Source organism: Artemia sp. Qi Xiang Cuo, chromosome 8, assembly GCF_049724085.1.
Source record: "Artemia sp. Qi Xiang Cuo chromosome 8, ASM4972408v1, whole genome shotgun sequence".
Lineage (NCBI taxonomy): Eukaryota > Metazoa > Arthropoda > Branchiopoda > Anostraca > Artemiidae > Artemia > Artemia sp. Qi Xiang Cuo.
The window spans coordinates 9719094-9733358 of record NC_142801.1 but is presented as its reverse complement, the minus strand read 5'-3'; the positions used below and the strand labels follow the sequence as shown (position 1 = coordinate 9733358).

At 36.1% G+C, this 14265-nt stretch overlaps 1 protein-coding gene across 2 annotated transcripts in view; it reads left to right on the top strand.

The window, feature by feature from the left end:
* The window catches only part of LOC148949144 (uncharacterized), a 43146-nt gene that overhangs the window by 1640 nt on the left and 27241 nt on the right, over positions 1 to 14265 (top strand). For both annotated transcript variants that reach the window (XM_089092840.1, XM_089092838.1), the window contains exons 2-4: positions 1055 to 1725; positions 3396 to 3588; positions 9138 to 9334. In XM_089092840.1, the coding sequence (XP_088948966.1) occupies positions 1087 to 1725; positions 3396 to 3588; positions 9138 to 9334 (1029 nt within the window). In that variant the 5' untranslated portion in view covers positions 1055 to 1086. The remainder of the gene's footprint in view (positions 1 to 1054; positions 1726 to 3395; positions 3589 to 9137; positions 9335 to 14265) is intronic.

The window sequence follows — 14265 nt, the reverse complement described above, 5'->3', positions numbered from 1 at the left end:
GACATGGTAGATTTGCTGAGTGAATTCCCCAGTGAAACAATGTGTTTGGTGAAGAAGTTGAACTTCTCATGCTTTCTGCTAAATTTTTGATGCAATTTTATAAGGTTTCCTTGTGTTCTGGTGTATTCACTGTGATTGAAAACAGGCTTAATGGTGTCAGTGTTCATCATCTTAAATATAAGAATAACATCTCTCTTTCTATAGTACATTAGGGTAGGCAGATCACGCTCCTATGTTGTTGCTTGTAGGAGCTTTGTTTTTTGGCAAAAGGGGGCTTGGTTGCTCTATGCTGGACCTTCTCAAGTATCTCCATGTCACACCTAAAGTGTGGTTTGGCAACCAACTTGCCAAACTCAAGATGGGGTGAACAAGGGCTGTGTAAAGCTTCTTGATAACTATTCAGTAATATTAGGCAATTGAACCATTCTGATGAGTAGCTGATGCGAAATTTTTGCTCACTTTATTGGAGACTACAGTTAGAACTGGATATATTGTCATATACATTGCTCTTGAACTGTCTTTACACTGGCTGTAAAGATGGATAGATAACTTCTTGTGGTCTTCTGATAATAATCTTTTTGAGTGTAAATATTGCAAAATGTGTTTCTTAATCAGCTTATACGTAATCTCTCTCTCTCTTTTCTATAAGTAGGGACTAGTGATTTTATTTGCCCATGTGTTTCATCATGTTTTTTTATGTATGTCTCTTAACAGTTTTTCATAGCAGTCATATCAATCTTAAACTTGGTTTGAGCAAACACAGCTCTAAACTGTCTTTGGATTCTAACAATGACAATATATAATGCTCTTTGATTTTGCTGTAATCAGAGGGTTAGTTATGAGATTGATGAGAACATTGTGGTTTTGGCACTTTGTTTAGTGTGAGAGAAGAAAAAAATATGGTTAGGGGGATTTTTGTAACATGTGTTTTTAAGTTGTGTTTTGCTTTGTTGCTCTCAAATAAAACTTTGGGAGTTACTTACTTCCTACTGAGCTACAAGTTCATTGTTGTAAAGGTAAATTTTCTTGTAAAATTATATCTTAATTCTTCTAGGTGATTTGGTGATTGTCCAATAGAAACTAATAATGAATGGTCCATCTCTTAGACCCTCTGGTAAACCAGAAAACCCTACAGTTCAGCCAGTTTTACCCCCTCAAAATGGGGCTGCTATGCCCCCAAGGACTCTGCATCCTCCCCCTGGCTTATATCCTATAGCTCAAATGCAAGAAATGTACAATGCTGCATCTCAATATCAATATGCACCACCAGTAGCTCACATACATAATGCTGCACACTTGGCTGCAATGGCCCCTCCTCCAGCACATCTTCTTGGTACTCACACTGGAATGGCACCTATTCAAGCAATGCATGCCATGACTGTCCCTCAGACCCATTTTACCCAAAATGTGAGTGCACCAACAGCAGAGACTATTAAACCACCTAGTACAAAAACTGCTCAAAGTCTGGTAGCATCATCACCAACTAAAGATGAGACAACTAATAATGTGTCTAGTGCTGCTTCTAAGCCAGTAGAAAGTGTTAATGAACCTGATATAAAGAGTCAAAATACTAATGAAGAAGTTTCTTCAATAGAAAAACCAAGTGACCTTGTGCCTGTTAAGAGTGATGAAAATGGTGTCAGGGAAGACAAAGACAAAGTAGAAACAAGTGTTAGTGAGGTTTCTAGCACAGAATCTGAGACAAAAGAGGAAAATAAGCCAACTGTAAGTTATGTACTTAGTTTAAAGTTTTCAGTTATGTGATAAGCTGTTTGTTATAAGCATGAAAAGACTCAGGTTTCAGGTTGGTGGTGGGGAATATTTTCCTAGAATGTGTCTTATGCCTAAATAATTATATTTTTACATTGCATATCTGTAAATTGAGTTTACTTTGTAGGTAAGCCCTTATTATTAATGATAAACAAACTTCCTATGAGTTTTCAATATTTATTAACATAAAACAGATCCAACTGTTAGGGGATTGAAATTTTTCTGACCTAAAAAATATAGAAAACTTCCCTAGGTGACAATTGTTCCATAAAAAAGGGTGTAGCTTCATTTGGACTACTTTCAAGGTGACCTATTGCCTCCCTCAAAGTTTCCATGAACATGAAATAGCTCTATTTATTTTCTAATAAATTTCTTAGTTTTGTGTCTTTGTATTCTTGTCTTAGAACTAATAATTAAAAATTATAAAACTAAAGTTTCAGTTTTTAAGAGACAAGGAAATATCTTTTCTGTTCAGAGTTGTGTTTCTTTTGGTTTAAACTATGTTGCCTTCTTTTTATTTCTGTGGTCTTGCTGCTGTGAAATATTTGTGTGCCATACAGCTTGAATATTTTTTGCCTTATTTTGTAGTAAAGATCATTGGGTTTAAACCCTTTTGGTCTTCTTATATTCCCCAGCTTAGTGAGCCATAAAGCTCACAAAGCCATAAAAAAGTGAAGCTCACAAAGCCATAGAAAGTTTTCAAGAGGTAATAAACACTTCTTCTTGAGACTTCTAGACCTTTCTTTTATTAACTTTTAGAATTTATTTGCTTCTTTTTTTATTTTATTTTTCTTTGTCCTACTAAATTCATACCAGCCTGTCAACAAAAGTATTATTATTGTTCAAAATGCAAATAGTTTCCCCTTCATTCATCAGATTAGAAACAAAACTGCTACAGCCAGTTTCTGATATTAGATTCATAATATGAGTTAAGGTTGGTAATAACAAAAGCAAATGGCAAATAAAATCTAGCAAATGGTAATAACAAAAACAGCTCAAATTCCAAGGGAAAAAGTGTTCACCAAAAAGATATTAGAAGGTGTCTTGGGCAAATCTTACAGGGAAGGATTCACATCCTTCTTAAATCTGTATGTTTATATGCTGGCATAAAAGGCTAGCATTAAAGTCATATTACAGATATTTTGAAGTTTATAATTTTGTTTTTGATTAAGAATAATGGGTTGCAATTTTTTATGATATGTTTTTTTGTTTATTTTATGGGAGCTTTATCACACAACAAAATTCATATTTAACTGTAGTAAAATATTTAACATAAAACATTTTGAATTTGTGTAGTCAAAAATCTACTTTTTTGGGCAGCTGCTTATAAAAAATTAAACTCAGATTCATAAAATCAAAATATAGTAACATTCAAGTGTACCTGTATAGACTAAAGTTCCTTTCTCCCCTCTCAAACTTTGCTCTGAATTACCCTATCTTCCTTTGATAATTCTCTGATACCCAGCCTTATCAATGTTTTAAGGCTACAGTTTTTCTTGGGAGGGAGAGAGGGTGCCTTGGGGATCAATATTAGGGGAGAATCTCCTGTTATTCATGTTTGCTGATATGACTGGAGGATATCTGTTCCTTAAAAATGTTACATTCCATTTCTGTTATCACTAAAGGAGGAATCAGTGCCAGCAGAAACAGATGAAAAACCAAGTGAAAATGTTGTTGCAACAAAAAGTATTCCTGAATCAACTGATGCTACCTCAACACCTGACACTACCAAGGAATTGGAGGCTCCACAACAAAAAGAAGATGTCAAAGAGGATAAAGAAGTAAAGGAATCACCCAAAGAAGAAGAACCAAAAGAAGGTGATTTAATTTAAAACTTTTTTTGTAGAATTAGTGTCTTTTTTGTGGGAGGAGAGCTTATCTTCTTATGTTGTTTGTTTTGTGGCTGACCCTATTTATCAGAATTTAACAAATGAATATATAGATAAAAAAAAAAGTGGGTATAATATATAAACAAAGCAGTGGACAAAAAAAAACTTCAAATAATAAAAATCCAAATAGTGTCTGATGACAAACAAATTAAAGTTCAAAATAGGGATAAATACTTTTATTAGACAGCAAAAACAGATACAAAAAGCTCTGGATAATTCAATCATATACAACAGTAATTCTCATTACCTTAAATCACTTGCCAGCAATAAGGATGAATCCTGTAGATGCCGGTCAATGATGATGGTGACTCAGCTCATCAGGTGCATCCCAAACTGTGCGCCATGGCTTGCTGCACCAATCTCTGTCAACAGCTGACTCGGAGGCTTGGGTATTAGGGGACATGACTGCATTCTGGCTAAGGGAATTCCATAAGCCAACCACACGGTTGGAGAAAACTTTGTTTCGCAGCCTGGTATTAGCACGTTTCTGGTAGAGCTTCAGGGGGTGCCCTCATGTTCTTGACAAACTATCTAACTGGAATAAGTCAGGGATGATATTCTTGTTGCAGATCAATTTGTATGTCATCAATATATCCCCTTGCTTATGTTGGTATGTGAGAGATGGTATATTGAGCCTCTGGAGTCTGGTAGAATATGGCAAATTTTGAAAACCCCTTATGCATTTCGTTGCTTGCTGCTGCACCAATTCCAGAATCAATTGGTCAAGTTTGTTAACTGGTGTGGCAATGGACATCCCAAATTCTAATTTTGGTCAGATCAGGCCCTTTAGGAGCTTAGTAATCAATGCTGGAGATCTACTGCAGAATGTTCACTTTATTATATTGAGAGTTTGGTTGGCTTTGGCTACTGCAGACTGTGTGTCTAAGTTGAATTTAAGCTTATCATCAACCAAGACTCCCAGATCTTTTTTTGCTGTGACTGGTTGTAAGTGGCTGCTTAGAACCATCATTGGAGTCCATAAAATGGTGAATCTGGGGGTTATTTGCTTCAAAGTGTATGACCTTACATATCTTGATATTAAATTCTAGTTGCCAGGTTTTTGCTCATGTTGAGAGTGCATTAAGATTTGCTTGTATGTCTTTGATACTCTGGGGGTCACAAATTGGACCAATTATTTTGGAATTATCAGCATATAAGCATAACTTATTCTTTATGATTGAAGATGCATCATTAATGTAGATGTTGAATAGAGTTGGGCCCAAAACTGTGCCTTGGGGTACTCTGCTTTCTACATCTGCTGATTCTGAGAAAATTGATCCACCATCCCCAAATACTCTTACCACCTGCTTCCTGTTGGAAAGAAATTACATTGTTCAATTTATGACTTCATTGTGGAGTTTAGAATTTAGTCTCCTGTGACATACTTTATGAAATGCTTTTGCTAAGTCTAATAATATCATATCAACTGGGGATCCCGTGTCCATAAGTTCTGTGACATGCTCATAAGCATCAATGAGGTTAGTCCCAACAGATCAACTGGGGTGGAAGCCATGTTGGCTAGGAGATAATAGCTTGTCTGCACTTAGGTGTTCAATAATGGCTGAGTTAACTATGCCTTCTAGAAGTTTTCCCACCCCTAAGGTGAGACTAATTGGTTGATAGTTGCTGGCTTCATCTCTGCTGCTTCCTTTATGAACAGGTGTAATGTAAGCTTACTTCCAATCTTGTGGGATAGATTTAGTATTTAGAGACTTTTGGAATAGTAGGGTGAGAGGATGTGATAGTACTGCATACATCTCCTTTAAAAGCCAAGGGGGCCCTCCGTTAGGTCCTGTTAATTTATTTGGGTTAATCTTCTTTAGTCGAGTCTCTACATCTACTTTAGTAATATTAATGGGCGGCATACTTTTTTGAATTTTTTACTGTGGGGGGTCTGGAAGTGGGGCATTATCTGCAACTGTGAATACTGAAATGAACTGCTTATTCAATGCATTAGCTATCTCCCTTGGGCTGCAGATTTTTGATCCATCTTGTACAAGTTGAGTGACAGAATGCCTTCCAGGCTTACCCAATGACACATACCTCCAAAATTTCTTAGGGTTAGTTTTTGTTGTTGCTGCCACTGATTCCTCATACTTCTTGGTGGTATTTCTGGTGAGACTTCTCAGCTGGTTACGCACCTGTTTATATTTTGTGTAATAGTCAACCTGGTTTTGATTCTTTGTGTACAGCTTCCAGTATTTCTTTTTTTCTATTCCTAGCCTTTTTAATTTCTTTTGTAATATACAGGAGGGTTTTTGGTTTCCGTTTCCATTTTGTAGAAGAGTGACCAACAATAATTATGTTTCCTCGTAGCTTCATTTTAATATCAATTGAAGTACTACTCATAGCAAGTAGGGAAGATTCAAGGCTAGGGGAACTGGGGCTTCTATACATGCAACCAATGTAAAATGGCCCACAAGGTAGGAGGACAGATATCCACACTTGTTCAATATATGGCTCATAATCTGAATTAATATCTATGCTTCCTACCTTCAGAGAGCTTCCGATGTACATGGCTATTCCTCTTCCTCCTTCTCTAGATAAGCTGGTGACCAGGGTATAATCGGGTATCTGGATCTGGGTATCTCCAAGAGGAGTATTGGTCCATTTAGGTTTAATCTTGCAGAGAGCGTAAACGTCTGCTTTTTCTGTCAAAACGGCATATTTTATCTCATGGAGCTTTGATGTTAAACAATCTACGTTACAGAAGACGACTTTCGGACCATTGTTCATGCAATGAGTGCAACTTTTATCCGGGCTGTGTGCGTTATTATCCATATCATTACATTCCCCAGACTCCATGCTGCTGTGGTTTGAATCATCACTCATGAAAACAGTCTGCTCGGAAAGAATACAGCTTACTGATCTCGCACTGTAAAAAGATTCACTTGATTCGTCAATAGTACTTATTTCAAAATTAGAAGACACAGGGCTATTTACACTACTATCTATATTTCTTTGAGAATCATCTAGTTCGTGTCCATTGCAGCTGGTGCTGTGGAGGTGGGCACGTTTTTGGAACAATTCTGTTGCCTCAAATGACTAGGTTTTCTTCACCATTAGCTCGTCACGCATGAAGTACTTCATACAGCTTTGTCCTCTTTATATGGTTGGTTTTTGAAACATCATTTCTAAACTGAATTTGGCTGGTTCCCTTTCTCTCATATGACTTTTGCAGGATCACTTTCTTAATTTTTAATTCATCATCCTAAAAAAATGGGGCTCGCCTTACGCAAATCATTTTCATTCCCGGAGTTATTGGGACTGACGAGGCGGCGAACATTTTTTACAGCTATCCGTTGTAGGCTGTATTTGTTACATAAGAAGTCACAAGTGAATGTCTCATCATTGGGTTGCAGCAATGCTCCGAATGCTAGGATATTTAATTTGCGTCTTTGTTTGTCTCTATCTTCAGCAATCAATATTCTCACGTGGCTCTCGAGTTGCTGGTTCATTTCATCTTTAAGAGATTCTACTTGAGATTTGATTAGCTTTTGTAACAGATCAGGATTACTAGCAGCCCCCAGAGCTTGCTCAAGCAAAGTAATACGAGTCTCCACGTCCTTGAACTTGGCATCAATGTCTTTCTTGAACTCTCCTTTGAATTCACTAAATGACTGTTTAACTGCATTCTTGATTTTAATATCTAGGTCCTGTACACCAGTTATTGCAAGTTCAAGTGGTTCAAGCGTTTTGTTAACTATGGCTTGTATTTCAGCTGCACTAGCACCACTATGGGCGTTACCTTTACAAACAGGACGCTTCCATTCGCAACCTAATCTCCTTGTCATTCTTGTCAGAAGATTATACTCGGGTTTGCTAATTTCAAGGCAATCGATGCAAAGCCATTGTTTACAAATGTCACAGTTCATTGTAATAGATTCTTCATCCAGACTCATCAACAGATAAACTAAAGTATTGAAATTAAAACAAGCAACATTTATACAGAACAACATAATTATTTCCAGGTCATAAATAGTTTCTGACTCATTGGCTAAAAGAGGGTTTGTTCAAAGTCTGGAGTTGTTAACTATTCTCCTTAATGCCTAAATGTAAGTTTTTTTATGAATTTTTGATGAAAGTGGCACAATCTTCTTCCAATTGCAAAACAAATATTGTTGATTTTGCAATTGGAAGAAGAAGATTCTACCACCTTCATTAAAAATTCAATTTACATTTAGGTGATATTTAAGGAGAAAGACCAAAAAATACCTAGTGTCTGTTGTAAAGTCTTGTGAACGTGGAGTCGAAATTTTCATATTTTAATATTCAAAGCTGGCATATGCCTTTTTCAGGATTGCACAAAAATGATGTCATTTTAACTTGTTGATAAATAGTCTAATCTGTTTGATCAGACAAATTTGTCTGATTTTTTTTTTAATTTTATATATTTATATATATATATATATATATATATATATATATATATATATATATATATATATATATATATATATATATATATATGTATATATAAAGCCTGAACTCTCGTGATTTGGAATTCATCACTTATTTTTGTGAATTGATATTTTTAAAGAAAGTTCTGTTTGTGAAATTAGCACATAGACCACCAAATGTAAAGACGCAACTTTTTTTTATGAAAAGCTTCATTACACAGTGGAATTGGGAAACTCCACTTGATGATTTTAATTCTTTGTAAAAAAAAAAAAAAAAAAAAAAAAAAACCCAACTCTCCCGATTTCTATTCACTGTCATGACATTAACTGTTAAATGTTTATATTTTAAAAGAAACTTTAAAAAAGCTCACAGACAACCTTGTCTAAAAAACATACAACCTCTTTTTATAAGAAAAGGTTATCATGTGAGTTCAGGCTTTATATATATATATATATATATATATATATATAGATAGATATATATATATGTATATATAAAGCCTGAACTCACATGATTTGGAATTCATCACTTATTTTTGTGAATTGATATTTTTAAAGAAAGTTCTGTTTGTGAAATTAGCACAGACCACCAAATGTAAAGAAGCAACTTTTTTTTATGAAAAGCTTAATTACACAGTGGAATTGGGAAACTCCACTTGATGATTTTAATTCTTTGTAAAAAAAAAAAAAAAAAAAAAAAAAAAAACCAACTCTCCCGATTTCTATTCACTGTCATGACATTAACTGTTAAATGTTTATATTTTAAAAGAAACTTTAAAAAAGCTCACAGACAACCTTGTCTAAAAAACATGCAACCTCTTTTTATAAGAAAAGGTTATTTACACAATGGAATTGAAAAAAAAATTACTTTTATTCTGATTTTGATACTTTGGAAAACTGTCACTCTCCCAATTCGTCATCCCACTGCTAATTTTAATGTGTTTATAGAGTCGAATAATGCAGTGGAGTTGGGGTAAAATTTAATTAGTTCTTATTTTTATCCATCACAAAGCTCCGAATCTCCTGATTCCCAATTCATCATTTCATCACTAATTATTGCATCCTTATATTTTTGCAGTAGCCCCTGTTCCAGAAATTAGCACAGTTGCTAGGCCACCAAGTCCAAAGAAAACACCAACAAAAACAAAGGCTGAAAAGAAATCGGAAGTAATCAAGCCACTAGTAATCCAAAAGAAGATTGAAAAACCAGCCAAAGAGCCAAAGCCAGAAGTGGACAAGACAAGTCCTCCCAAAAGGAAACGTGATGAATCAGCGGTAAGTTGTTCATTTGTAAAGAACCATAGTGCAGAAATTACTAAAACTACATTGATTCCCCTTTTCTAGGGGCCGGGGGGGGGTAGAAAGTTATCATCCTTCTTCTTCTTCTTCTGAAAAACAACACCTGGAACTCCAGAGCTTCTAACATGTTTTCCCCTGAATGTTTACATCACCAATACAGTAATGTAAACTGAAAGGTTTTTTCTTTCTTTTTTTTTCCATTAGCCATTTCTTGCGGTAAGTGCCCTTGCTGTATTCGAAAATGTATTCTAACTTTGTCATCTCATGCAGTTATAGTTATAGTAATTATAGCAGTTATAACTTTTTTAGGTTTCTTTTTATCTGAAAAATTTGGTAATTTTTAAAAAGTATAAAATTTATATGCTGTGGAATGTTTTTCTATTGCTTGTTTTATTATATTACTATACTTAAATAGTATGTTTATAAATTACAGTATAATAAGAACAGGAACTTTTGAGATATGTAGCTTCAACAAGTTTTATGGTGTTACTTCTATAATTATAACGTTAATGCTAAACAACAGCTGCTTTTGCTGTCTCACAGGGTAGGGTCTGTGTGTACCAATGGTAACAGGCCTCCCACTGGGTTCATAACTATGAAAAAAGTTCATATTTTTAACCTAGGTTCATAAATGGGTCAAAACTTAGAAAAAAGGTTCATAAAGCTCCTATTTTTCTTGCCCTTAGCTGGAAAGTTGGTGTTTTCTTTCTTATGAAAGGCAAGCAGAGTAAATGTATGTGCAAAAGTTTTATTTGAAACGTTTCAAACTGTAACACTCTCTGTTTTGTGAACATACATTTTCTCTTCAAAAAGACATTGTTGCATCTAACTTTGTTCCTATATTGTCTCTATATCTTCTTGTCCTAAGCTATCTTTTAGTCTTTTCCTTTTTCTGGCTTGAGTCTTTGCTACCTTCATAGAGTTTTCTAGTAGTAATATTCTTAAATAGTTGATTTAAGCTTATGAGATGTAACATAACTTCTTGGCAGAAGATCATAAGTTGATTGATTATTCTTTTTTTTAGGAAAGGTTTGCTGCTATATTAATGCTTTTTTTGCTTTGTGCCAATGGTTGCTTGGTTGCTGCTTAAGAGCTAAAAATGGGCAGATGCAAGTTTAATAGGGCATGGTTGAAAAAAGAGGACAATACTAAGCGCTTGTTCGGTGATTGGTGTGCAGGCAGTGTTAATAGTGCCGGAGAAGCTTTCTGCAAAGTTTGTAACTACAGCTTTATGTGCATTAGAGGATGAAACTCTATAATCCAACACTCAGAGGACGAAAAGCATGTTTCGAATCTTAGAGCGAAACTGGACCCGCTCCAGCTTGTCTTGCAGCAACTAGCTCGTCAAACCCCGAAATAAATTTGATTTCTAGAAAGGGCCAGGTCCTAAAGGCAGAGCTCATTTGGGCCATGAATAATGTCATCCGTGATATGAGCGCTGCTTCCTGCAATGGCATTGCGAACATTTTTTAAAGCTATGTTCCCTGGTGAAGTGTCAGGGGAACTCAGCCTTGGAGAGACCAAGGTATCATACCTCATAACAGAGGCGCTGTCGCCCCATTTTCGCAAGGATCTTCTTACTTGGCGTTGCTCTACGATGAGACTACAAATGCCAAAGGTGCAAAGGAGTTGAATATCATGATTAGATACTGGTTGGAGACTGAAGAAAGAGTCTCTGTACGCCACCTACAGTCCATTTTCATAGGACACGCAAAAGCGGAAGATTTACACCAGCACCTACTATAAGCTCTAAAGGAGGCTAACCTTGATCTCCGTATAGTCTTGATGCTGGGAAGTGACGGACCTAATGTCAACAAGAAAGTTTGGAGGTTATTTGATTCCGAAGTTAGAACTGTGCGCCGCGATCGAGGCCTATCTGACATTGGGACATGCAACATACACATAGTCCACAACGCTTTTTTTAAAGGTTTGGACCATCACGGATCCAAAGTTTCCGATTTTGCGATTCGAATTTTCTACTTCTTTAGTGGTTGGCCTGCCCGTTTAGAAGACTTCGGTACCATCCAGGAGAATCTCAAGCTTCCTCCACATCGTTTCCTGAAACATGTGCCAAGTCGATGGCTAACCCTCGTTGTTTCAGCTGAGAGACTTGATGAGCAATGGGATGCTCTCGGTGAGTATTTCCTGAAATTCTTCCTTAAGAAAAGATAAGAATTGATGAAGTCTAGTGAATACTAAGAGTTAAATAGTAATCTTGTCCAGTGTACCACAACCAATGCTTTAGGCTTTCTTATCGTTTCTTTTAGAAAGCTATTTATTCTGCTTACAGAGTTCTTGCAATTGGGAGAACCCCCTCTCCACATTCTGTATGACGAAATGTGTCGACTAGTAATGATGACTGCCAGCCGTTATGTCAAGCAAAGTGCTTTAACTGATATTCAGAAGGAAAAAAAAACTTTTTCTAAGTTCTCGAATTCAAGTGGGGATTTTCTTCCATCCGATAAAGTAGCCTGCTGTGACGGTGTGGAAGAATGCCTGTCGAAGGTACAAAAATTGATGCTCGGAACTTCAGAAGTAGTGCCAGAACTGCTTACCTGGCTGCTTTCCATCGTATTGAAGAGAAATCACTAGGGTAAAGTGCCTTTCAGCATTTCCGGTGTCTGCGGCTGGATGATTCGAATCCTAAGACAAGAACAAGTGACTTTGTGAAAATCGTTGAATTTATGCCTTTCCGTGTGAATACTGAAGCTGCTATTGACGAATCGAACTGGCTCCAGCTGGAACCGAGTTTGCCTAAGAACATGACTTCAGCAAGGATTGATGTTTCACGGAATTCGGTTTTAACACTGAAAAACCATCAAGAACAGACAAAATATCCCCTTGTTTCAAAGATAGTAAAAGCATCTCTCTGCATGTCGCATGGGAACGCTGACGTTGAACGTGATTTTTCCCAGTCAGGACGGATCATGACAGAGGAAAAATCATCAATGAAAGTCAAAATACTCAATGCTAGACTGATAGTCTCTGACGCTCTAAAGAAGTTTTGAGAACAGGCCCGAGATAGTCCCTATTACCAGAGAGCTGTTGAATTTGGGGCGAAATGCGTGCCAGAGCTATAAACTGTGCCTGGAAGCTGAGCAATCTAGCCAGGCTGAAGAGGAGTCAAAAGGAAAGAAGAAGGCAAGAGAAGAAGAGGAAAAAAGAGGATGTTATCTGAGAAGAAGACCATTGAACACCTGGAAAAAGATTTGATTGAGAAGAAGTCAGTTGAAAAGGAGAAGAGACAAGTAGCAGAAAGGCTTCTTCAAGAAGCTAATGAGAAGCTGAAAAAAGCCATAGATGCCAAAAACTTCGTAGAAATACGCCTCGCACAAAGTATGATCGAGGCTTTGAGCCGGAAGATGCGCGAAGAAGATGAGGCAGCCAGAGAGATTGAGCGGATACAGAGCAGGGTAAACAAACGAAAGTCGTCTTTGATTTCGTCATATTTTGCCAAAAAAGGAACAAGTAGAGTGGATTATTTTGTACTATTGTATTTTGTACTTTTATACAAATTAAACGCATTTAACTGAACTCATGAAAAAAAACAAGAAGAATATGTGCACCAGTGATGAAAACACCAAATGCCACTTTTTTGTGTCCACTGACAGTTTCTGAGGTGCACATATCGTAAATTTAGGTTCATAAAAAGCGCAATCAAAAGTTCATATTTTTGTGGTCAAAAGTTCATAAAGTTCATATTTTTCACAAAAAATCTAGCGGGAGGCCTGTGGTAATCTTATTAATTGGAAATTTCCGTGTTTTCCTATGTTAATTTTATTCAGATGTAGGGGGGGGGGGTATTTCAACATGGGTTGAATTTTGTTGCTGAACTCTTTTAAGTTTTTTAGACTTCGAGTAATTGATCCTAACACCTTTGAAGTTTCCAAGTTTTTTTCCTCAGAGGTGTTTTAGTTTCTGGATGGAAATCAAGTAGGGTTTAGAAAGGTATTATTTCAAAAAAAGGTAGAATGTTTCAATTTGACTGTCTTCTACAAATTTGACTTCTGCTTGGAATTTTGCAATTAATAAAAACGTGGGTACCAATTTTAAAACCTCAACATAAAATAAGAAGGAAATCACCTAAGAAGCCAAAATTATTTCAGATGACAAATGTTACCTTGAATGGCCGAAATCTGGTTAATGTCAACATTTTCTGGTGAATGTCTGAAATTCCTTTTTCTCTGCTTGGATTGAATTAGCTTTGTGAGTCAGGTTTCTCAGTGTTATCCAAGCTATGACGGTAGAAGTTAATGTTAGTTTAGGTTAGATTATGCTAGGTTAAATCTGGTTCTAAACATCAGAAATGGGTTAAAAACCTAACCAAGCCTAATCCAACCTAACCCGTCATCATTAAAAATTGCACTAAATTGAAAACGCTGACTGGCAACAATGACTAAATCCAAGGAGAAACAAAAAGTATTTCGGACATTCACTGATTAACGTCGACATTCACGAATTCACGGTAACATAAACATAAAATAAGAAGGAAAATAGCTAAGAAGGAGAAATTATTTAAGCTGATACAGTACATTGAAAATCAATCTATCTTTTCTATTATAAAAAAAAAATAGTTAGTGTGGCCAAATTGCTTAGAATCGATTGGATGGTCTTACCATAAATTGTAGAGCTTAGATAAGAGATCTGAATAAACGGCAACACTAAAATGTGACACATACTTTACCGGAATTCTTAGAAAAATCATTAACTTTTCCGTTTTGTGCTGGAGATAGATCAGCTCAAAGGAATTATCATTTGAACAATCTGATATCTTTCGGTGCTCCCTGTAGTGTCATCTGTTTATATTGACAAGCCTGCCGACATAAGGGGCGTAATAATTTCATTGTCTTTTCAATCAAATTTCATTTTCAACCCACAGATTCTCAATAGCTCTCGATTATAGCTAG